Source organism: Emys orbicularis, chromosome 6 (assembly GCF_028017835.1).
Source record: "Emys orbicularis isolate rEmyOrb1 chromosome 6, rEmyOrb1.hap1, whole genome shotgun sequence".
Classification (NCBI taxonomy): domain Eukaryota; kingdom Metazoa; phylum Chordata; order Testudines; family Emydidae; genus Emys; species Emys orbicularis.
Genome location: NC_088688.1, coordinates 92,613,004 through 92,638,951, shown reverse-complemented (window position 1 = coordinate 92,638,951; position 25,948 = coordinate 92,613,004). Strand labels below are relative to the sequence as shown.

The 25,948-nt window shown below is 40.4% G+C and overlaps 1 protein-coding gene across 1 annotated transcript in view; it reads left to right on the top strand.

The window, feature by feature from the left end:
• Positions 1-23,016, top strand: part of SLC1A1 (solute carrier family 1 member 1) — an 80,389-nt gene extending 57,373 nt beyond the window's left edge. The window contains exons 4-12 of the mRNA XM_065405990.1: positions 1,015-1,129; positions 3,518-3,560; positions 5,032-5,139; positions 6,632-6,816; positions 8,052-8,159; positions 14,076-14,198; positions 14,796-14,990; positions 15,737-15,871; positions 22,770-23,016. Of these exons, the coding sequence (XP_065262062.1) occupies positions 1,015-1,129; positions 3,518-3,560; positions 5,032-5,139; positions 6,632-6,816; positions 8,052-8,159; positions 14,076-14,198; positions 14,796-14,990; positions 15,737-15,871; positions 22,770-23,016 (1,259 nt within the window). The remainder of the gene's footprint in view (positions 1-1,014; positions 1,130-3,517; positions 3,561-5,031; positions 5,140-6,631; positions 6,817-8,051; positions 8,160-14,075; positions 14,199-14,795; positions 14,991-15,736; positions 15,872-22,769) is intronic.
• The last annotated feature ends 2,932 nt before the right edge of the window (positions 23,017-25,948 follow it).

Below are 25,948 nucleotides of genomic sequence, written 5' to 3'. Positions count from 1 at the left end.
ATCAAATTATGGGCCCAGATATCTCCCATTTATGGGAATAGTGTAAACTCATTCAAAGGCAGAAGTTTGCTCCAAGAATGACCCATTTGCACATGAAAAGTCTACTTAACAGTTGAAAAAATGGGAGTGTAGATGCATGAGCCTGATTCATCCCTAGCAAAACTTCACTGATGTCAAATACCCAGATAAATTTGGCCTGTGACTTGCTGAGCTTAGGATAATACTTTATTTAGTTTAAATATGTGTGTGAGGAACTTTCAGTGAATAAATGCAAACCAAGATTGAATACAGAATAAGTTGGGAGTTGCTGGCTCCTGCTTTAGAATTTCTGTTTCTGAGGGGAGTTTACACAAAGTTAGTTCTGCCTGTATCAATAAAAGTAATTCATTGACAGGGGTGTTGAGGGATCACAGAGCTACAATTTGATTTATTTTTGTTCGTTTATTTTGAACAAAAAGGAATATCATGACAAGGGCTTACCTTTTATTATACCATAGTAACAATGCCTGATCCTGATCCCACTGAAGTCAACGGAAGTTTGTCATTGACTTCATTGTGAGCAAGACTAGGCCCCATGTTTACAGCATGTTTACAGATATTTTTAGTTCTGTCTGTTTCTGAAACTTAATCTTGTGTGAACCTAATGCTCTAGGCTATCTTTACAAAAACAAATTCAGTTCTGTGGATTCATGGAATGAGGCAATCCCATTATCATCTGAAAGCAGTAATGAAAACTAGCTGTGTGAGGAAAAATTAGACCAGCTCTTGAAAACATCACAACAGGAAAAAGCAACCATTTGCTCTTAAAGTAATTCCTCTTGGGGAAAATATATATATATATATATATATATATATATATATATATAGTTTTGAATAGATAATAAACACAAGAAGAAGAATGTCAGAAGGGTCTGATTCTATCAATAGCATCATAGAACTGCCACTGCCACTCTATTCTATTGGTAGAACCTACTCTTTAAGGATTCCAACTACGTGGGTTTCTCTTGATTACAGGGATTGTGCTAGTTGTGACCATCAAACCTGGGGTGTCTCAGAAAGCTGATGAAATTGACAGAACAGGCAGTACCCCTGAAGTCACAACAGTGGATGCCATGCTAGATCTGATTAGGTGAGTTTTTCAGCTTCCATACTGTTGCTTCAAAAGGCTAAATGATAAAGCACAATGATTAAAGTGCATAACATACAAATGCTTCACAATATCACTTGGAAGAGTAAGGATACAGAAAAAAACCTATGTTCCCAAAGGTTAGATAAATGATCACATAGCTTTAGATGGATTCCTACAAAACAGTTTTGTGAAATACCCTTTTGCCTACACTAGTACCTGCCTGGGTTTCTTTTGCATATAAGGTGGCATACATGAGACACTTCCGATAATAACTCACCCAAGGATCCAGCGTCAACATTGCTCCTGCAGTTTATTTCCTCTGCCTCCAATGGAAACAAAATTTTACACTTATTGTCTTAGCATGAGAAGAGTATCCAAAAAAAGACAGATCAAAAGGCTAGTTGCCCCATGGCAGCTCTGGAATTCTGTTTCTTAGAGCACAGAAGACTGCATAGTGTAGCTTTCTCTTCTCAATAAAGGAAGGAAGGTAATAGATACACTGCATGTACATTTCCTCTGCTTGCCTAGTCTACTGGTTTGCTGTGTCATCTGGTTTCAAAGCAATCTGGTTACTTGCCTTCCCTGTCCACGGTACTGTACAATGATGGATAAATGAAGTGGTTAGAAAAAAACAGCCAGGCGAAGTCTGTACAAAAGACCTGAGCTACTGGTCTCCCCAATACAATTTTTCATCCGTGGCATCAGCTGAATAATATGTAATTTGTTGAGAGAAATGCAGACATCAGACCAATGGGCTTCTTTCCCAGTAATGGCTCAGTAATTATAACAATGTTTTATGGCTTCCCACCTCCCCCCGACAATTACAGTTAGTCATTGCTCAGAATCACTTACATCTGTGGATGCTTTTCTTTCTGTGGCATTTTTGCTTAATTTCTAATCTAAAAATCAACAGCTGAACAGCTAAGATAGGTGTTCTCATCACCTTTCACTATCAAAGAAACCAAAAACTGGCTGATGATTACAGCATGATATTCATAAAATATCTGTCCCTCCTCTACCATCTTCACAGCTCACAAGGAGGCCTGTGTGACACCACCACGACCATAGTTCTTACTGGTGCCTCTGTGTCCCCCACCCCATAGTCTCTGACATTCCCAGTCTCTGTTCCCCTCTCACTTTGCAAAGCAGGAGCAGCAGGTGGCTGAAGTAAACCATCTCTCCCTATTGCAGCATAGCTGCAGCAGAAGTACTCAGCTGGGCTCCACCTGGTCAGCCACGCTGGAAAACTTAAGGTGGCCTGTTGCTCACCACTTCGGCAATGCATATGATCATGTAGGCATGGCATGCACAATGATGCTGTAAATGCACAAGAGGAGCATATGCAGGTTTAGAAAAAGTAATTGAATTACTTTTATTTTAGATAATTGTCCAGTTTTAGTCACAATCTCATGGCTACCGTTCTCATAAACCACCTGGAGGTTATGACCTAAAAGTAACGACGGAGATCTAAAATTCTGCTACAATGAATTATAGCAACTTTTGCATCTCAACTGGTTTTAAGGGCAAATCCTGATGTCCTGGTTCTGGTTTCACTCAGTCTACACTTGTGCAGATTGCCCAAGACTTCAAAGGAATTTTGCCTAAGAATCTGAAAAATAAAGAGAGGATTTTAAAAATGATTTGGAAGGGATATAAACCCTCATGCTTCAGGGCACGAGTCAACCTCTAAATAATGGGGTTAGGAAGAAACTTTCCATCAGGGCAGGTTATCCCATAATTGCTCATTACAGAGTTTCTTGCCACTTCCTTTGATGCATTTGGCACTGGCCACTGTCTGAGACAAGCAACTGGATTACATTGACCTCTGCTCTGATCCAGTATTGTGATTTCTGTGTTCCCAATTTTTTCATTAAATGAAAATGGTTCTTGATGTTGGAACATGTGGGAATCTTCCAACAGCCAAGATTCATTTTGGAATCCAGGCTTATAACAAAAAACCTGTTCCCCCACCACAATGTTAATAAACATCATTCCTCTTCCTGCACGTCTCTGCCCGATACATGGTGAACTATATAAAAATGAGTTTAGACTGATTACTGTACTCCTCATGCAAATGAAGGAGACAGCACAGTAAAGAGGAAGGATCCTGGATCTGGCTGTTCATCAATTTAAATGTCAAATACTGAAAAGTGACCCTGGAATTCCACATTAGATTAAACAGCCACCCGAGCATTATAAATCTTGAAGCTTTGTCTTGGCCAGTGCTTCAAAGCTGACAGTGATAAATTCACCACTGTTTGGGAAGAGTGATTGTGTACAACAGCAATACACCCCATTCTGTTTTTCGACTAGCTGGTTATTTTATTTTGGAAAATAGATTGTTTTTAGTACACCATAACATTGTAAAGTCTTTAATTTATTTAACAGGAATATGTTCCCAGAAAACCTCGTCCAGGCTTGTTTTCAACAGGTAAGGTCAAATATTTTTTTTTGTTGTTGCAGTTTTTATTCCCACCTGTTCAGTTCTTCTTATTTCCAAGCCCTGAGGATGTTCCTTTGCATTGCAATGTGGTAGGAATTAGTTATGAAAAATCAGGGTGGCTCTTGCACAACATTGAGACAAATGTCTAGTGGAAAGAATTATATTGTTAAAAAATCTCATTTTCCTTTCCACTGAAATAGATTTTTTATTGCTGGCTCAAAAAAATTTATTCATCCCTTCCAAGACCCACTGCTTTGGGAACTAGAAGAACCACCAAAGCAATATGTGAGCATAAAGTTTCTCTTCAGAGATAATGGATGGGCAGAGGTGTAATAATTTTGGCATAAGAGCTGTACCTGATTGCCCTGTTCTTACAGTTCCACTGAGAAAATCTTTAAACTCTTCCTCTGTCTGATGAAATCTGCATGCACACACCCCTAACTCGCCCCATACATCTCTCTCAAATCTGCTGTAGATGGATGGAACTGATGTCTGGGTGTCTACTCTGCATGATATACACAGATTATAGTTGAAAGATCTCTCTTGAGAAAGAATTAGACCTAGAAGAGTTAAGGTTTTTATTGGTGCTACAACAGCGATAAAAAGATCCAACAGTCCTGTTCCCGATTCATTCACATCTAAAACTGGGGAAAAGACCTTTGAGGAAATTCACAAATATATTTGTTGAACCTCATGATGTTGTCTGCTTCCCTTTTTTTGCCTTCCTCAACAGTTGCCTACCAAAGTTATTGCAGGGCAATAAAGCTCACCTAATACAGAACTAAATTTTTCCCAAGAAAAGATGTTAATCTTTCTCTACAAAATACTGTGTGTGTGTGTGTAGTATGTATAAGTGTTTACAGCAGTAGTAATTTTGCATGTAGATTTTAAAGGACAAATCCTGCTCCTTGCACCAGTCTTGCGAAAGCTTCCCTGCAGGACCAGAGGGGAAGGAACCCATCTTTGTACCCTCATGGCTACAGCATCTCCCTCGTGGAGTATATGTTCTCCACCAGCAAATGAGGAATAGCTGGTGGAGCTACATAGTTGCTCTGGCTCCATCTTCACTACCAACCTCTCAACAGTGACTCTCAGAAATTCCCCTTTGAACATCTGCTCCACTACACCCGCATATTGCAGATCTCTTGTGCTGGGTTCAGGAATCCTGCTCTGCCCCCACAGAACTGCACAAGTTCCACACTGTGCACCAGAAGGGTGGGGAGCAGAATTTGCATGATAGTATCTGTGTATGAGTGTGCCCCTTTCCAGTGGCTCATATGGAGAAATTCAGTCACTCAAAGTCATTTGAAAGCTTTACGTGTTTGTGTGTAATTGCTGGCCAAAAACCTTATGAAAGTCAGAATTGCATCTTTTCCTCGGAATTACTGGGTAGATTTGCCATTGTTAATTTTCCTAGTGTTCCCAAATAAATGTTATCATTTCCTCCCACAAATTTCAGTATAAAACCAAACGTGAAGAAGTGAAACTTACAAATGAACTGGAAAAAAACAGCACCACCGTTACAGAAGAGCCTGTTACAATTGTCATGACAACAGAGGTTTTGGAGGTGCGGTTTTTATTATTGTATTCTGTTTTACAAAGAGAGGTATAAGAAATAGGGAAGGATTTGTAGACTGATATGTGGTTTGTTCAGTATATTAATGATCTGGAGGAGGAAGTAAACAGCAAGTTGGTGAAATTTATCTTGGACAAAAATAAGGTAATACACAATGTGGGAAAATAATCTTAAATTCTCATGTGATGAACTCTAAACTTGCTGAATCACTGAAGGAAATAGTCATTACAGATGGCTTGCTCAAGATATATGCCTAATGTGCAATAGAGATTAAAGAAGCAAATAAAATAGCTGTGAGTATTACAAAAAGAAAAGAAAAGAATGTGACCACATGATGGCATTCTGATAAATGGCAGTAGTTAAACGTTCTTGTGTTTTGGTAGTTCCTCAAGAAAAATATAGTAGAGAATGAAAAATAAAGAAGAGATTTAACAAATATGAGCAGAGGTATGGAAGACTTACATATGACGACAACTTGCAAAGACTAGGGTTAGCCTGGAGAAGAGAAGAGTAAGAAGGGATTTAATAGATGAACACAGAATTATGAGCAGAACAGTATAATTAATATTGATCAGATCCTCTTTTTTTAAAACTGTCATCTCATAATATAAGAGCAAAGGGAGATTTACCTAACTTAAATGCTAAAGTGGAAGGCAGTGGAGAATCAGGCCCTGTGTCTATTTAATTTTTTCCTCATACAATTATACTGCACTTAAGACCCATAACTAATTGAACAATACAATTTAGGTCTTTCATTGAAATATCATGCATCAGATTCTACCTCATTATACTCACGCAAATCCACTAACTTCAGATGAATTATATTCATGTAACTAAGGGCAAAACTGGATACCTTGAACATGATTCTCAATTGCACTAAGGCCCCTTTACAGTGATCTGGATATTGGCCCCTGCACAGAGGGCCTCCCTGTCTGGCACAGAGTTGGCATAAGAGCTGTACATCAGCCCTGCTCTTAATCCCCAGTGCAGGAAGTGAATCATGTTCATGTTGGGGGTGTCTAGAGCACACTATGCTATAGTTATTCTCTGCTTCCCAGGGCCCTGGGAAACTGTGCAAATTAGACCAGCCCTGGGGCCACTGTAACTTACCCTACAGTATGGACAGGTCCTTGCATTCATAGGAGCTGAAACTAGGGGTGCTGGAGGTGTGGCAGCACCCTCTGGCTTGAAGTAGTTTCCATCATATACAGGGTTTACAGTTTGGTTCAATGGCTCTCAGCACCCCCACTATACAGATTGTTCCAGCACCCCTGCTTGCATAACTTAGGATCATAAAGGCATCTTAAAGCCACCTTAATCCCCACACACATACACACATATTCCCTGCTGCAAGTGTGAGACCAGAGAATCAGGCGCCTTGTTTTTTCAGTGAAAGATCTAAGATGTGTTTTCATTTTAGGACTCATGTAAACTAAATATACTGTTCCTGTTCAGTAACACTTTTCTTGGTTTCAATCTACAGAACAAAACCAAAGAATACAAAATAGTGGGCATGTATTCCGATGGCATTAATGTGCTGGGCTTGATTGTCTTTTGTCTTGTCTTTGGAATTGTTATTGGGAAAATGGGAGAAAAGGGACAAGTTCTGGTGGACTTTTTCAATGCACTGAACGATGCTACAATGAAAATTGTTCAAATAATCATGTGGTGAGTACAATGATATCCTGATATTTTCTATTACCTCCTTTAAGCAAGTTTTTCCATTAACTTTAATGGAAGCAGGATCATGCTCTGTGTTTATTTTTTTATATCACTTCTTACAGCAAACTACTTTAAAAGTAAAGTAAGTCTAATAAATGGCTTGCAAATTCAAAATAAGAAACAATAATATGAGCCAGTTTAGAATTTGAACCCTCATTTATTCGGTATTCACAAATACAAGGCGGTCATGTAATTTAAAACTTCAGCATCATTAACCCAATACTAATAGGTTTTGTGAGATTATACTACATATACTTTGGACAAGGAAACCAGATTACAAACACGGGTCTTGATCTTGAAATTGGAGTAAAATCCTGCAGCCTGACCACACAGCTGTTCAGTACTCCATCATCTGTAATAGGACTTTGTGGAAATCAGATTGCAGGATCAGGGCCATAATTTTCACCCAGGCCTTTATAGGGTTTGACTCTGAAAACACTTGATAATGAGAGTGTGTTGTTAACTACTGTGACCTGAAAAGGATCGCCACTCCTGGCAGTATGCACTATTCACCCTAATAAGAGTTTATAGGATTGGGCTGTAAGCATGTGAGATCACATGTGAACAGAGCCAGAGGTGATCTGGCTGTAAAGCAATAGCTTTTGCCTTAATTAAATGTTAGTTCTGTTCTTTATTACACAATGCGAAGACCAATGCATTGTCTTGATATATTAAAATGTATATTTTTATATAAAGATATAGCCCCTGATTCTGCACTGCAATCCATGTGAGAAGAAGGGAACTTTCCCACCTCAATCTCTTTGCAGTGTAAGGTTATAGGCCCCAATCCTGCAAACTCTTACATATGTGAGTAAAGTTATGCACATGAATAAGGTTCTGCAGGATTGGGGCATAGTCTGTAATCCCTCACCCATCTCTCCAACCTCTGTTAATATGTCTTTACTCATTACACGTAGAACTATGGTTACTGCTATATTTACTCTGACGCCTAAACATGCAAACACTAATGTTTTAATATTAAAAATCACTTCTAATGTAGTACATTTGAAAGTGAGTAAATTCAGCTGTATTGCAGAATCCTACCTCAAATTCTCCTTTATTTTTACAGTGATGAAAATAAATCTTCTTGCAGAAAGAAAATGTTATTGTGCCAGATCTGAGTAGCAACATCAGCTTTACAAAAGGATGCATTTTTAATTAAGCTGTTTTGTGCACCCTAGGTATATGCCACTTGGCATTTTGTTCTTGATTGCTGGCAAGATAATAGAAGTTGAGGACTGGGAAATCTTTCGCAAACTGGGTCTTTATATGGCTACAGTACTAAGCGGGTATGTCATTCCTTGAAGGTAAAATGAAAATGTATGATTTGATTGGACCACACTTTATTAGGTTTTAATTATCTACAACAAACCAGCCTCTGCTATACCCAGACAGAGAATGATATAAAAATAAGATCTGAGAAAAGATCCTCTGTCTATAAAGTCATTTGAGGATAGTTTGCATTAGAAGTGCACCCTTTACTTTAAACTATCAGCTGCCTGCCAGCCAGGGGTGCTGGAACAATTTTTATTGTGGAGGTGCTGATGATGGAAACCATGGTGTTTGGTGTTTGTTATTACTGCTTCAATCCAGCACCCCTAGTTCCAGCACCAGTGCTTGCAGCATAAAATGAAAAGGTGCATATGGAACTCAGTACTTTCTCTCTCTCTTAGCTGGCTCCTCAGTAGGTATGTTGCTTTAGAAAATGGGGTGATGCCTCCACTAAACACAGGAAGGATGGGGCCGGGGAAGGAACTCTCCTGGCATGAAGAACCCTGCTGCTCCCACCAACTTCTTGTTGGCGGCCCGGGTTTGCCAACCTATTGACAAGGTTGTGTTGCCCTCCTCAAATCTGGTCGCTCCCTGGGGATCATTGGGAGGCGAGAGTGATCTGCATCGAGGACCTGTGCCCCTACACCAGTGGTAGCCTCTGGTGGCCTGTCCCCAGCTCCATTGTGTGGGAGAGGGAGAGGAAATGGTGCCAGGGAGGCAGCTGTGCCCCGTTTCCACACAGAGCTGACGATTTGCATCCAGAGAGTCTACTCTGTGAATTGATTTGGAGGCATGATCTGAGACATTGGTTCTTCAAGACAAGAGTAGCTGACAAAGCCACAAAAGCAGCATTTACTCTCTAGTTTTAATCCAGGGCAACTCAAAGAAAAAAAAATCTATTTTAGACCCCATGACTCTGCAAAGTGCTCCTTGTGTTTGGACACTTACACTACACTAATCCCTTTGCAGGTCTGGGGCCTTAGCAAGGACAGTTTAACTGCTGTAAGCAATTTATCTTATATCAATAGATAATCCACATCTCTGAGGAATATCCCACAAAGAACACTGTTAGAAAGATAAATACATGCTTACGGTCCCATTAAGTTAGGTGCATTTAAATGTCTGTTTCCAAGGCACTGAAGCATAGCATCCAGATTGTGTTGGTTCATTGCCTTAAGCTTCAGCTCTTCAAAATTTCTTCAGCATACTGAGGATTTATTCATGTTTTGTTTAGAGGCCAGATCCAAAGCACCTTCAGAGTTTCTGCCCCCTTTATATACAAGCACACGCTATTCTTCAAAAGCATTTCACAAGCAGGGGGAAGGGTAATATAAATGGGTTTAGCACAAGCCGCTCTAAAAAGAAATGGAAGGATCTGATCTTTAGTTTTTTGTGAATCTTTGTTAGATACTGGGTTTTTTATTTCAAAAGTTTTTTTTTTTTTAATTGTTTACACTTTCACGTTGGGACTAGCAAGAAATAATTTTAAACTTCAAATAATGATTGTTTGAAATGTAATGACTATATAAATATTCAGAAATGGAATATTCGATTCTGATAATATTTCAAAATATTACACTGCAGAAGAGTGTCGGTTACATACAAGTGTAACATACGTTTTAAACTTTTTGTAAATTTCCATTTTAGTTGTAGAAACATTGTCAGTTTTACAAAGGAGGCAGAAATTGATGATTGCCAATAATTTGTTAATTCAGATCTAATTCTTCTGAGTTTAATTATAAATCAAACCATGAGCAGAAATTAGGCAGGAACATATAGAAAGATACAGGGTAAGTCCAACAGTTTTGTAGATTAATAACTCCAGATAGCCCAGAGAAGGTATTCACTAGCTGGACTATTACTGCCCTTTGACTTCAGTTTTATCTAGAACACTAAATATTATTATTTGTTATGTGGTAGCACCCTAAGGCCCCCAATCAGGCCCATGTCTTCCTGAGTGCTATACAAACACACAGGTAGAGACACTCCCTGCCCTTGAGGACTTACACTGTAAATGAAGTATTGTTACACATACTATTTTTCTGTTTAGATAGCAGCCAAATGCCCCAGGGCATAATGGTTTGTAAATAAGTCCTCAAGTGCTCCTTCGAAGGTCAAGAGCTCTGACTTTTCAGCTTTGCAGAGAATAGGCTCTCACTCTGCAAGGCCCAGTGATGCACACTCCTTGACTATGCAGGAACTTATGGGAAACTCTGCAGAGAGCCATGCTCTAGCTGCCATAGAGAAAGGCAAAGGGCAGCACATTCTCTGCAACTCTGAACAGAAGGGAGAGGGTTTTATGACCGGATTCACAGAAGTGAGGGTGGCAATGTATGTAACGGGCATTAGATAGCAGGGATGAGGGAAAGGTGCCTGCTCTTCCTTCTCCCATTTTTAGGCAGCTAAATACCTAGCTCCCTTTTACTATGTAGGAGAGCACAGTAGTTGTCCCTCCTCATCCTCATTACTATATTTTCCCCTAGACCCAGCCGGGTTTTCATTATTAATCTCTTCCATTTTGACCTTCTTTCTTGTTCTTCTCTGTCTTTATATTTTGGTCTCCTCTTTCTCTGCAGCTTTCTGTTCTGCATTTTCTGGAACCATCTTTTCATTTTTTTCCTATGCCTTTCTTTGGGTTTTATCCATGTGTGATGTAGAACTCCCTCAACTTCCATTGCATTCACCCTTTATTCTTTGTCCCTGTCTTTGTACACTCCTTTCACTCCATCCCCTCTTTCCTTCTCCAGCTCCCATTTCCTATCTCATCTCTTCCCAGATTTCTTTCTTCTGTCCTTCCACTTTTTAATGTGTTCCTCAATCACCCCATAATGTCTCTCTCTCTCTCTCTCTCTATTCCACTCCCCCAAATCCCTGTATAATTTCTCTCACATCCCCAAACGTCTTCATGTGTTTCTGAACCCCATTATGTCTCACTCTCAGATTGGTTGTAATGCATCTCACCCCCAATGTCTCTCTTTCAAGTCATCCAAGGGTATGTTGCTCCCAGTGTCTCTCCCGCCCAAACCCTAATTGGTTCCAATGTCTCCCTCCTTCACTCTCTGTCTTCCCCAGTATCTCTCTACCCCAGACTTCTCCATCTCACAGATTATGTGTCAAAATGGGGACACTTTATCAGCCTAAAGAAAGAGGAATTGACCTAAAATGCACCATGAGCAGGCCAGAGGAACCAGGGCCCAAAGAGAAGCTGGGGAGGAGAGGACCGGGGACTAAGTGGTGTCCCTGTAATCTGCTCCTTCTGATCCTTTAAAAAGCAAAGAACTGCTTAAATCCTGATGTTTATCTATGTTGTTGGGCAACAGGCTTCTATCTCAGGAAGAGCTCTATTTCCCAGGACTTCCCTTCTCGCTGCTGATAGGGTTTTTTGTTTTTGTTTTTGTTTTTAACTGTAAAAATTTTATTATCAACTGAGAGAGGAAGTTTTTTGGAAATAAATTTTCATAAATAGTAGAGCAAGATATGACTAAATTACTGGCATGAGTACTGAGATGAGCACAAGCATATTTACTTGGGATCATTCTGATTAATTACTGATTCTAACAATACCTAAGAATACAATTTTCAAAAGTGGCTAAGTCAGTTGGGAGTTGTTAAGCCACAAGTCACTTAGGCCCTATAGAAAATTTTACCTTTAGTAACTTTTTGTAAAAGAGGTCCCAACACCAGCACATAACATTCTTTCCATTCTCTCTTTATTCACTTGTTGTGTTGGATCTAAAATATCTTTCTGCACATAATCATAAAGGGCTTGATTTCTTTTCTGTTAAACACCTGGTTCAGACTTTTTAGAGACAACCATTCTGTCCAAATTTGGCTTAAATGGTTAGATATATACCTTAGTTTTGTTTTTCACACTTATGGTTTAACCAGCTCCCTAAAATTCTGCTTTCGTCCTGTTTATAGGCCAATGATCATTAAACTTGCTTTAACCAGAATGGTGAAAAAGTTCCTTTTTCCAATATTACAAAGAGTAAAAAACCTTCTCCATCCACTTCCTTAGCCCCCAGAATCTCTTACTTCCATTCTGCTTGCTGGACCAAGCACTCACATTACAGATTAAAAACTAAGAAGTCCAATGGTGTAAAACAGATCTTTCTCCCTACAGTCTGATAACTTGCCCATTTTATGTGCCACTGTAAATTTCTGTTCCGTAGGTAGCTATTGCTGTGTTAATTGCCTGATTTTGGCAGAACAAGTGGTCCCAGACTTTCTCAATATCTTTATCAGCTGCTGTGAGATCATTAAATGGTGTTGCAAACACACTCGTGCTCCCAAGAACATCCTGTGATGGTACTATAGGAGTTCCAAGATTGTATATGCCATGTATATGGTCTATGCCTTTTCCAGGCTCTGACTATTCCTATCTATGACAATCGCTGTTGCTGTGATGGCATGTGACCTTGGAATGCCAGAAGTATTTCACAGACCTTTCATAAACATTTCACTTCAAATATACTTAACATAAGCTATATATCTCTAGCCCCATAAGAACATAAGAATGGCCATACTGGGTCAGACCAAAGGTCCATTCAGCCCAGTATCCTGTCTTCCGACAGTGGCCAGTGCCAGGTGCCCCAGAGGGAGTGAACCTAACAGGTAATGATCAAGTGATCACTCTCCTGCCATCCATCTCCACCCTCTGACAAACAGAGGCTAGGGACACCATTCCTTACCCATCCTGGCTAATAGCCATTAATGGACTTAACCTCCATGAATTTATCTAGTTCTCTTGTAAACCCTGTTATAGTCCATGCCTTCACAACTTCGTCAGGCAAAGAGTTCCACAGGTTGACTGTGCTCTGTGTGAAGAAGAACTTCCTTTTATTTGTTTTAAACCTGCTGCCCATTAATTTCATTTGGTGGCCCCTAGTTCTTATATTATGGGAACAAGTAAATAACTTTTCCTTATTCACTTTCTCCACACCACTCATGATTTTATATACCTCTATCATATCCCCCCTTAGTCTCCTCTTTTCCAAGCTGCAGCATACACATTCATGAACTCTATGCTCAAATTAACAGATGTGTGCTAGGCAAGTATAGTAATTTAATACATCCAGGGGCAAATTCTTCCTTCAGATACATGCCCACAACTCCAATTAACTCCAGCAGGAGTTGCTCACATATATCTGAGGGGAGAATTTTGTCCTTCTTATTCTATAAGTACAAATAAAAGTGATCTAAGTAACAGTGTTAAATGACAATCCTTCAGCTCTAACAACATTCAGTACTGTAGGGCCATATACTTCTCATTTACACCAGGGTAAATCAGGAATAACTCAGTTGAATTTAATCGAGATTTACCCTAATTTAACAGAGTAGAATTTGAACCAAATTTACATATGCAATTTCCCACAGTACAAAAATGTGATGTTGAAATGGATGTAATCAAAGCCATTATGAAAACCCATCTGTAAACCAAATTTCCCTTTAACCCCATCAGAAAATATTTCCAAAGGTGATATAATACTTTTTAATAATGCTAATCCATTTTTTAGCTCTAGCCTCTAGTCTTAGTTATAAGAATATTTTGGACTTTTTCATTTTTTTCAACACTGCCTCTGTTCTTCTGTTTAAATATTCTTCATTTCTTTTATTTGTTTTAACATCTTCAGTTTGACTTTGATCCTAATATATTAATTAGTTCATCTGATTTCATATTGTACATTGAAAACAGAGACATATAATGCCTCCCCCCCAAAAAAAATGTTTCAGGAGAAGTGCATCTGTCCAAAAATTACTAACATAAATTGGGCATAATTTGCCCTGGAATACATGCATGTAATTATCATTGAAGTCAATCTGAGTTGCACACAGGTATCTGAGGGCAGAACTGGACACTGGTTAACACCTCCTCATTAAGACCATGAGATCAGATAGATCTAACTATTTGAACAGGCTGTTTTCTTTTGCAGACTTGCAATCCATTCTGTTGTAGTTCTGCCACTGATCTACTTAATAACAGTAAGGAAAAACCCTTTTCGGTTTGCCATAGGGATGGCTCAGGCACTTCTGACAGCCCTCATGATCTCCTCCAGGTAATCAAAATAATTTTTTTCCCTCTAGCATTAATATACTTTGTAATCATCATCTCTTTAGTTTATCTGTTGCTCTGATTTTATTGCTGCCTGTGTTTCTCATCCTGATCTCACATGAACCATTGTAAATCCATTGGGTGTAAACCTAGAGGAAGTATTACTCTTATAATTATTTTTCATATAGCACCCAAAAGTGTGCCGTTGACTACAATGGAGTTATCCTGGATTTATACCAATGCTTTTGAGATTAGTGTCTAGTCTCTTGTGTGTAAGTCCAGGAAATAGTGCTGTAAATTAGTTCATTGCCCACAAAATATCTGAAGCTAAATTGTTTCATTGCTTTATTGTGTTATTTTAAGGATAATTAAAACTTTCAGTTATTGTTCCAGGAATGAGAAGAGATGGGAATTACGATTTCAATCCAAGGGACAAACTGTACTTTCAATGTATATGCACAACTCTCCTTCACACCCTAGGGCAGAATTTGACTGCAGTTTGGCTTTAAAAAAAAAAAAAAAAAAAAAAGCCCATCAGATTAATAAAAGAACAGGCATTCTAGTAGTGTGCTGCTTATTTGTTTGTTTATTTATGACCCAGTTCAGCAACTCTGCCTGTCACCTTTCGCTGTGCAGAAGAAAAAAACCATGTCGACAAAAGAATTACCAGATTTGTTTTACCAGTCGGAGCTACAATCAACATGGATGGAACAGCCCTCTATGAAGCCGTGGCAGCTGTGTTTATTGCACAGCTTAATGACTTAGAGTTGGATGTTGGCAAAATAATTACCATTAGGTGAGGGTGATACCATAACATGAGTTATGTTGTTATTTTTGTTACTGAATTGTGGATTTACTTCAGGCACCCTAACAGAATCTTGCTGATTTCACACCTGTCATTCACACCACTGAGCAATAAGGGTCAAATTTTCACCTCTTCCACAAATCCTCAGTAAATAAGCCTTGCACAGAGGACCTATGTAGGAATTTGGGGTGAGGAACGAGGTAGCAGGGCATGGGGCTGCAGTGTCTGGAAGCTGTAGGTACAGTAACAGCTGAGGCTTGCAGTACACCCCCAACCTGGACATTTTGTCCAGTAGATCTGCATACTTTGCAATCCCATTGGCCATGCCCCCCACCCCTCTTAAGTTCCTCATCAGTGCTGCTGTTTAGACAGCTCCAAAGCATACTGGGGTATATGTACTTGCCCTGTGCAGCAGAACCATGGCAGCTTCATAGCCCGTACACCTTTTTTGCCTTTCCAAGGACGGGCCAGGATCTACCCCTAAATGTGATTAGCCACTATGTCAACAACAATGCTGATAAAAACATCTGCAAATGATAGAAACCCACTGGGGTCCTGGATCCCACATGCCTCTATGCAGGTATAACTCCCAGTGAAGTATGGGATTAGTATGAAGAAGGATTTTTAAAAATTAGTTTTATATTTCAGTGAGCACACAATTCTGAATGTAGCAGAGAAATCCACTCAGGAGGAGGACATTTTCAAACTGTCTTTTCCCTGATTTGTCTGGGATTTAGTGTCACAGCTACTGCAGCCAGCATCGGAGCTGCAGGGGTCCCCCAGGCTGGACTAGTCACCATGGTGATTGTGCTGAGCGCAGTTGGGCTGCCTGCTGAAGATGTTACCCTTATCATAGCAGTTGACTGGCTTCTGTAAGTTTAATATATTCAGCATTTAATTATTTCAGTAGTGTATTTTATACATGGTGCATGAACATCTGTGACCGGACTTTTAACCCTGAATTTATTTCTCCTTCTAACTAGGCTGTTCAATAATATGTTTAAAAATTAACTAGAAATAAAGTAGGTTAGAGATAACACTGCCACACATCTGATTTGTAATACAATTATATAAACAACATCATTGTTAATCAAAACAGCTAACAGTCTGATCAGATCTGGGCCCTTTTTATTATTCTGTTATGTGAAGATGACATACAAGGCCAGATTTTGATAAAAACAAGGACCAAGATCTGTACACTCTATACATACAAAAATACTCACACCAATTACCACAATTGCATATGCACCTCAATGGTTAAATACCTGTTTATACACCCATGTGCCCCGATTCACCAATGCAGTTATGGTAACTGCATATACAGAGTACACAAGAAAATGGCCTCAGTTCATGAAAATCTCACTCAAAATATACAGACTACAAAATGTAACTAAGAAAAGAACTGTAAGCAAAAACATCCATTTCAATCAGAGGTATTTGTAAAATAATGTTATGGTAGTTACATAATTTATTTGCAGTAATCAGATGCAAGCCACAAACATAACATTCCAGCTAATTTTCACAACGCAAACCGTTTACTTCTGTGATTTTTGTTTTGTTTTAGAGGGGAAAAGTTCTAAGCACGTGTCCAATGTACAGTCGCACAGGGCTTCTGCAGTGGCAACTTCTTTCCTGCGTGAGCTGCTCTCCACTCTGAAAGATCAACATGGGCATGTTCCCCCCCCCCCCCCCCCCACACACACACCTTGGTTCCCCCTTTCCAGCTCATGAAAACTTTCCTGATCCTGTTAAGCTATTTTTCCAGGGGAGAGATAAAGATCTCCTGGGGGCTTGTCATGTGCCTTTTCCACTGATTCTAGAGGTTTGTTTACAGACCTCTCTCCAGGAAGAAAGGTCTGAAAAGTGTTGGCCTTGCCCACTTGGTTATTTTGGGGAACGCCTAATGCCAGGTGCTGGACTGATGGAGGAGAAAGTATCTTCTGATTAAGAATGAGACACCCAAGCCCCAGGGAAGCAACATGATGAGGTGCTGGAGTAGGATCCTGGGTCCTGACTGTCATGGATGTATAGTGTTAGTTGGAGCAGAGCAGCTGCTCTGTGCCTCAGTTTCCCTATCTGTCATTTGGAGATAATGGTGCTACCCATTTTGTAAGAGGCTTAGAGACCTATAGGTGAAAAGTGTGACCGAGTATTACTCTTAAAAAAAGAAAACCATAGCAGGAAAAATCTCTGACCTGTGAGCCACCCACTTTGTGCAGCCATCCGTTCCTCCTGTGTGTCACGGTCAGACAGCTGATGGCTGTCAGAGTTACAACAGGATGAGCATTTTTATTCCTGTATTCCCAAAACAGCCTGATAAAGTCTCTCCAGGCTCTTATTAGATGTCAGCTGCCTTAATGTTGCCTGAGACTCTCTGGAGTTGTAAATCAGTATCTGCAAAGTGGGCTAACAGATGGGGGAACAGTGGAATCCTCTCCCAAAGGTCCTGTCTAGACTAGGAAAGTAGTATAATTTATAAACACAACTTAGCTCATGTTTTTATACACAATCTATGTCCTAGTCTAGACATGGGCATACAAGCAAGGAAGAACCACTGATGGTCTATGCCATCTTCATCGAGCCACAGAAAACAAATGAACAGGGCAGTGGGATTGTAATTTGTTTTTATTATGATGTACATTTCTGAAGTGTTCTGTACTGTCAGGATCCCATTAAATTTAATTTAGACATACAAAGCTCCCCTCAATGAACAAAACTCCCATTCCCTCACCAATGGACTGATGCGATTTCCTTGTTGATGTATCTCCTAGACCTCCCAACAGGGGAAACTTTCTTAGGGGAATGTTTATCAAAAAGTACAAGTCTCACACCATTCTCTAAAGGTCACAGGACTCCATTTCAGCCTGGCCTCTGGCAGTAGTGAATTCCACATTTAAGGGCCCACCAACTAAGAACACTGACTCCCCCACATGATAGAACCTGGTCTCTGTCATCTTCAGTGCTTGCCATCGAGGGGTATGGAGAGAGTGGCAGGTTCTAGCCTATTTAGGGCTTTACTGATAAGGTCCAGAACAATGAAACGGATTTGGTATTAAGCAAGTAGCTGGTATAGCATGTGAAGTATAGAATGGATGTGCTCATGTCAGCGTAGCAGGCAGGCCTAGCCTCTGCCTAGCAGGCAGGCCATTGCATGTTGAACCAGCTGTAGCTTCTGGATGGCTTTCAGGGTCAGTCCAAGGTAGAGCATGTTGAAATCATCAAGTCTTGTGATGATAAAATTATGGGCCCCTGTGGCTGTGGCTGCATCCAAAAGATAAGTGCAAAGTCTCCTAGCCAGATGAAGATGTAAAACCAGCACTTCTGGTTACTTCATAAGCAGCAACAAGACAAAAAGGGCTTTGTGGTCATGCACCGCCTTGACAATTGGAGAACAAATGCCTTCTCTTAGAATGTGAGATCATATCTCCTGCTAGATTCATAAGGCTACGAACACCAACTCTGTCCTTTGTGGACTGATCTTGGGGCTGATGCAATGTTCTTTCTTTTCCCAAAATGTCCCAAGAAGGGAGCAGAATCTCCAGGAAGTGACCAAGTAGCTGAATCCATTAATCTGAGCGACAACAGCTCTAAATAAGAAACGGAAGAGTGGATGAGGGAGGCTGTGGCATCCTCTTACCTGATGACTCAAGGCCATCTCTTTATCCTCTCTCCCTGATGGCTGTAAATTCGGTGTGGGAGTTTAGTCAGTGCCATGAGGATACCCATGCAGTGTCAAAATGATCAGTAAAGCTCAGTCATATACCATGCTATTGAGTTTAAGTGCCTTGATTTAAACAGTTCCAAGGAACTTGGCATATAATTGAAACTTTTGGTGACTGATCTTCTCCAGGGGGACAACAAGGAAGACTCAAGGGCCAGAAAACATTGAGGCTAAGATTTGTCTGAACTCTTTCTGAGAACAGTGTAGAATGTTTCAGCTGCTGTTCCATAGTCTCGTTGCTTACGTTGGGTGGTGCTCTTGGTGCCAGACATTGGGACTTTCTCAATAAATGCAGACGAACAATGTCAAATCTTCCAGCGGAGAGCTCTAATCTAATGACAAAACAAACGCCAGTCTTGGGAAACTGGAGGACACAAGAACCACTGCTAGGTAATTTGGATTGTCCCAGTTTTCATATAAGAAAAAGACAACAGCACGTGCCAGGGAGAATTCTAACAGCATCGACCAGGCTGTGACTCTGGGCTCTCTGCCCACCAGAAGTGATTTGTGCATCGGGCTCAAAGGGAGCACCACTGGGAAGCAATACTGTCGCTCTTCTGAGTCATCAGCTCTTTAGCCCTTTCATCCTCTTTAGCTTCCAAGCAGCCATGCTGATATTTTCCTTGGAAGTTCTGATCCAGTACTTTGGAGGGGGGGCAGTTTCTTCCACGTCCACCTGCAGTTAGGGATGACCTTTCTTTTTTATCTCAATATGGCAATTCATCAAGTCAGACTGATGTTACTCAGAAATTATAGAGAAAGGATGCATAGAGTTACAGCATCTCAGCAAGTTTCTTTGTCTTCGTCATGCTACTCAGTCTTTTCTTTGATATACTGTACTCAGACTACCCTTTATCTGATGATAGAGACAGATGCATCAAACCCACAATGGGGAGCCAATCTAGGACAACTCACACAACCCACCTTTGTTTGCATGAAAAATGTTTGGAAGAGGTCAGAATGCTTTTACCAGAAAACCCTCCTCTGGGAAGTGCCATGCCCTTAAATAGAAAGATTTTTCAGTGCTAAAGTTGCTCTTTAGATGGCTGTTACTGTGCTAGCCATAGTAGTAATGTGACCAGTCCCAAACTCAGGAACCACAAAACCTTTATAATACCACATACCATATATTTCATAGGGCAGATTTTCAAGACCATACCTTTGTACCCTGGAATCCCCTAAAGAAGTTTGTTGTTGCCATAGCTGTTAAACCAGGACCTGTGCTCTTCTAGTTAACATCAGCAATGTGAAATTACTTGAAAGGAAGAGAATCTAAAGGAGAGAGCATCATGCACAAGAAAAGATGGGCTGTTCCTAAGAATTCAGTATAATCACAAAATTCTACACTATGTGCTTTTAACCAGTGTGCTGATATTTACAGCCAGTTAACTTTACTGCACAGTGCCTGTAAATTGGTAATATTCCACCTCTTTTTAAGTTAGTGTTTTGTGTCTTATGCAGATTCTTTCCTCCCTTGAACTTTGGATTCTGCAGTCTTACATTTATCTGCACTGAAATTTGATTTCCTACCATTCTTAAGCAACAGTCAGTTTTAGTACAAATAACACAAAACTGGATCCATAAAGTAAAATCCCTTTATCAGCAAAGCTCTAATGATAATGACTAATGATAGCACCTGCATGGCAGAGAAGAGGCAGCTGCTTCTGCAGTATCTTGCTCTGCAATGAGTCTGTGCCAGACAAAATATTTTTCTGATTCAATCTTCTTAAATAGATGAATTCATTTTTTAAAATGTAATTAACATCAGGCTGATTTTTCCACTAGTGTGTTCAGATGGGGTTCAGCATGGGTGTACTGCAGGACGGGGCTTGGGGAGCGTTCCTGTGCAGAAAGCAGCCAGAATTTTCCAGCTGCGCTCCCCAATGGGGAGTTCCTAGCCAGCTGGCAGCAAAGGCCTGTGTTTCTGAGTGGGTTGAGTTAGCAGCCAGGCCTCCCACACCACCTCACCTGGAAGGATTTACTGAGGGAGCACATGCTATAGGTCACAGCCTCAGCTGGTGTATATCACATAGCATACCACCAAAGTCAGCGGAGCAATTTTACACCAGCTGAGGACCTGAGCCTGTGTCTTTCAAAAGCTAATGCAAGGGCTGCTCTTCAGTGTGCTCCCCCATTTCCCAGAAGCATTCCACCTACACTATGTTGGCATAATGCCTTCAGCTACCACTGCTCCTCTCCCTTCCTGCTCCCAGCACAGCTCCACCTCTAAGGGTACATCTTCACTGCAGGGTTAACTCGGGCGCTTCCTCATGTGATACATGTTATCCATACAAGAACACTGATACACTTCACTGGTGTTTGCAATCCCTTTGTATTTGGGAACATTTGAGTGACTTTTTATTTGCAAGAATAGTCACAAAACTACCATGAATAAACATTTGTGCAAGTATTACCACCAGAGGCACTATCGTGGCCATTTTGAAAAGCTTCTTGCCTCCACCCCATGCACTGGCATCAACATCCCTCAAAGTCCCAACCATGCAGAGGTCACATGGGGAACAAACAACAGACACACTAGTTTTCACATTCCCTGTCCCAGTTCCATGCCAATTTACATCTGGCCCCAAATTTCAAACTACACTACATGGCAAAGTATGGTCACTCCTCTGCCAAGTGGTAGCATTATTATTTATTTATTAATTATTATTATTATTATTAAGCAAATTTGGGGCCTTTCTGCTCAGTTTCCCATTGGAGGGGAAACCAGTGACATGGTGTCCAGCTATTTCTTAGTGTAATTTGTTTTATGTACACTTCAGACACCTGTTTTTAAACAGAGATAGACAAACAGCACACAGGCAAGCCCCTCTTTCTGGACTCTCAGCCGAAATACCAATGCCCACTTCCCAGGGAGCAACTCTGCAATGAAAATTGATTCCAGTTGGAACAATTAAGGCAGAGAGCAAATGCTCCAGCTGGTCACCAGAGCTTTCCCCCCCCCAAAAAAAAAAAACCAAAAAACCCCTCATAATAAAACAACCAACAGCACAGCATTTCTTCAAAGACTGGACAGTGCTCACATGAAAAAGAACTTGTAAGTAGAGCTGGGCAAAAAAATTTGGAGGAATATTTTTTCTCCCCCAAAATGCAGTTTTGGCCAACCACAAACTGTGTCAATTCACTAAATAATACTGACCACCCTGCTCTGCTCCCCTCCCATTCTCCCCCCAAAAAGGCTTTTCAGGACTCTGATGCATTGCAGCAGTGGCTTCTTTTATAACTTTTAGTCCAGTTGGTAGGGCACTCACCTGTGTTTGAGAGGCCTGGTTACAACTCCCCCCTTGGCCTGAAGTCACCCACATTGCAAGATAGTGTCCTGACCATTAGGTTAAGGGATCTCTCCTGATTAAACTGTTCTACTATGTATAAACAGTCATTGGAGCAGGGACTTCAACTTGGGTCTCCCAGATTCTACTAGCACTCTAACCAGGTATAGAGGCATTCTCACTCACTTTTCCTGCCCCATTGACTTCATTGTCAACACGACAGATAATGAATTTGTTTAGTCCTAAATGGACTTTTTCAATTTGCCAGAATGTTTCACAATTTTTAGATGTAGTTTGACCTGAACTGATTTTCTTTTCTTTTCTTTCTTTTTTTTTAGGGGGGGGGGGGATGGATGGGGTGGAAACAGGACAGAGAATCAAAAAAATCACTTGTTTGCCCAGCTCTATTTGTAAAACTACATGTAACATCGCCACCTGGTAACTTCTGCCATAACAGAAATGTAATGTTACTTATTGTTTCTAAAAAATCACTTTTTAGTACCAATAATTCCAAGTTTTTTCAAATAATATTGCCTAGAGGAAAGAGTGAAAAAATTCTGCTCCTAATTCCTACACCAGTGAAAATCCAGAGTAAACCCACTGGAGTTACACCAGTATAGCATCTGGCTCAGTGTCTACAGTATAGTTTAATTTTAAACTGATTACTAAAAAATATTTGTATTTAAATGACATACAGTTTCTAAGAAAGCACACTGGAACCAGAAATCCTGGCCTGTCTAACCCAACATTTTTACTCCATAGGGACCGGTTCAGAACAATGGTAAACGTCCTTGGAGATGCCTTTGGTGCAGGGATTGTGGAGAAGCTCTCCAAAAGAGAGCTAGAGCAAATGGATGTCTCTTCTGAAGTCAACATAGTCAATCCTTTTGCCTTGGAAACAACAATACTCGATAATGATGAACCGGAGACCAAGAAATCCTACGTAAATGGAGGTTTTGCCATAGATAAATCTGACACCATATCATTCACCCAGACATCACAGTTCTGAAGCCTACAGTTCCGCTGGCACTGAAGGATAATTAAGAAAAAGCTAATAACAAACTTGAGTATATTTGATTTGATACACAGACTTCTGTTTTTTTTCCCCACTGTTTGGATTCGCAGCATTTGGTCCCTGTGGGCAAGTTGATGAGACGGCATTAAGGCAAGTTGTAAAATATGTCATTTTTTAATCATGTAAGATGGATGAGGCTTTGGAATGCCTATTTGGAATCATCTAGTTCATAAGCTGGATGTTAGAACCAGGCCAGTGAAGTGAAGCAAATGTGCTTCTCTCGGGCAACATGCAGTGTTTCACACCTTTCTTCCATTCTGCCACTCTGTGTATGGAATTCTTGTTAATATTTTTGCCTTTCACATTTTTACAAATGACACTGCATATAAAACACCTACTGTAACTTGATAATGTGCCAAATTGTTCACTTCTGCAGCTGGTTTGAACAATACATGGGGCAAACAGTTTTAGAAAGAAAACAGGCCTTAAGGGTTCTGCAATAAGTGTTTTAACATTTATGAAGTTTTACGTTGCTTTTATTTTAAGCATTATGGATGTTGAAAGTTATTGGTCAAGGAAAAGCTTCTAATGTTATATAGTTGATTCCCCCCTCTCCCCCCCATGAATGCAAGCAGAGAGCAGAACTGAACTCTGCATGTGAAGCAAATTGCTACAGGTTTGCTCTTATACTTGAATAAATTATTGCAAAGTGAAACTCTCTGCCAACTTAGGTCCACTTTGATAGTTTATTAAAACATCTCCATTGAAAGTAGCAAGAAGACAGCTTCAGTATTGTCCATTTTTTATTTTAGCCTAGTATTTCTCATCTGCAGGGCAGGCGGAGGTCATGAAGATGAAAATAGCTACTCATAGGGTGACTTCCAAATCTTTTCCGCTCAGAAAAAGAAGGACATAATATCAAGTGTAGATGAGACACTCCTTTTTCTAGAGAGATGCTACTGGCTAGCTAAGCTTTTACACAGCTAGTTGGTTTGTTTGCTCCTTGGTTGAACAGGTGTAATTTTGCAGCTGCAAAAGCCCTACACCCCGCCATTTCAGTGCCAAGCCCTACCAGCTAAATCGTACTATTTTATCAAATTTCCTGGACTAAGGAAGCCATGTGTTTTAGTGACTTGTTATACAAAGTGATGACATCACCATGGGCTTCTTCATAAACACATTCCATAATGTCAAGCATTCTATACAATGCTGGATACGATATTTCCATGGTGCAACATCATTCCCCGGAGGGAGGAATCGCTGTTAAGAACAAACTGTTTGCCTTGCATATCTACGTCATGTCGGCCATCTGATTTGCAAAGCAAATTGAAATTCATACCCAAGAGTCTCTTTTTTCTTAAATAAGCTTGTAGTAAACACAAAATTGCATTTACATGCTGTCAAAATATTCAAGTTCCTGGATTGTTAGATAGTAAATTCAATCCTACACTTTTGTATTTACGTAAACCTGGAAATGTGCCAAAGAGAACTGAGAAGAAAATAATCCTTACGGTAGGTTTTGATAAATTGCACCTTAAATTAAATCTGCGAGACATAATCCTGTATGTATTTAAAATAAACATTGTAAACTATAACACAGTGTGACTCTAAAGTAAAAATACTGATATGTTTATACAAAATAAAGGAGTGTACAAACTAAGTAAATCAATGCTTTACCGTGTGCAGAACTAGTATATAAAATCTTCATTTGTACAGCTTTGTTAATAGGAGAAAAAACCCCACCAATTTCCATAGTTGTCTATAGTGTGCTTTGCCTTTTTTGTTGTTGTTGTTTTTTTTAAGTCTTTTTTTGTAACCAGCCTCTTATAAGGCACTATGGATATAGTTCCCATTGTGATCTAAATAAATATTTATTTATTTCATTCTTTCTCCATCCTACCATCCTCTCATCATCCTTCTGTGGAATTCTGTATTTCTCCTGTTATGGCAGGAAGAAACAGATGAACTGCTAATACACTACTAAATCGCTTTTGCTGGCAAACATTTGTCATTTTACTATGTATGGATTGCCCTTTTCAGTAAGGAAAGCAGACTGTTCCCTCAGGGACCCAATTTTAAGACTGCAAGCAAAGCCTTTACCTACAGAGGGGCTAGGGGAAAGGATCCGCCTATCCAACACATGCTTTAGCACTAAGGATCCCTTGCAGCCAACCTGCAACTGATACTGCTAGGTATGAGGAGCCACAGCACCAGACAATCTACCCATATACTGAAGATATTGTTAAGTCCAGGGATGCCCATCCTCACATGCAGGGCTGGCGCAACCCATTAGGCGACCTAGGCGGTCGCCTAGGGCACTGCGATTTGGGGGGTGGCAACCGCGGCGGTATTTCCGCAGCGGGACCTTACGCCGCCTCTGTGGGGGGTGGGGTGGCATTTTGGGGCGGGACCTTCCTCCACCTAGGGCGGCAGAAAAGCTGGCGGCGCTCCTGCTCACATGTAGTTTTGGCCACATAGCTTCTTAGTGTGTGAACCACCAAGTGTGAGCCAAGCGCTTGCTTTCTCCCTCCACATTATCCTGCCAAGATTCCACACCAGAAATCATTTTCCTTGCGTGCAGGTGTGGATTCTTTCTTCCAGGGTTCTCCACAGATCTGGCCCCCACACAAGGGAAACAGAATGTTACTGCTGCCGTAGGCCCTTATGCGACTGCGCAAGCAACCTCAGAATTGGACCCAACATTCTTTAAATGGCACACGTGGTTTTAGCCATGCCATTTCCACTGAAATCAGTGGGAGTCTCTTGTTCAAAATCATGCACAACTCTTAAAACCCTTCAGGCTGGATTGTCCAAATTTAGTGAGACTGGAGGTCTCAATGGAAATCTTTCCGGGAACCAATGGAGAAGACAGGGACTTCAACTAGTTAGCATATATGATACATTTATGTAAATTTTAGAAGACAAA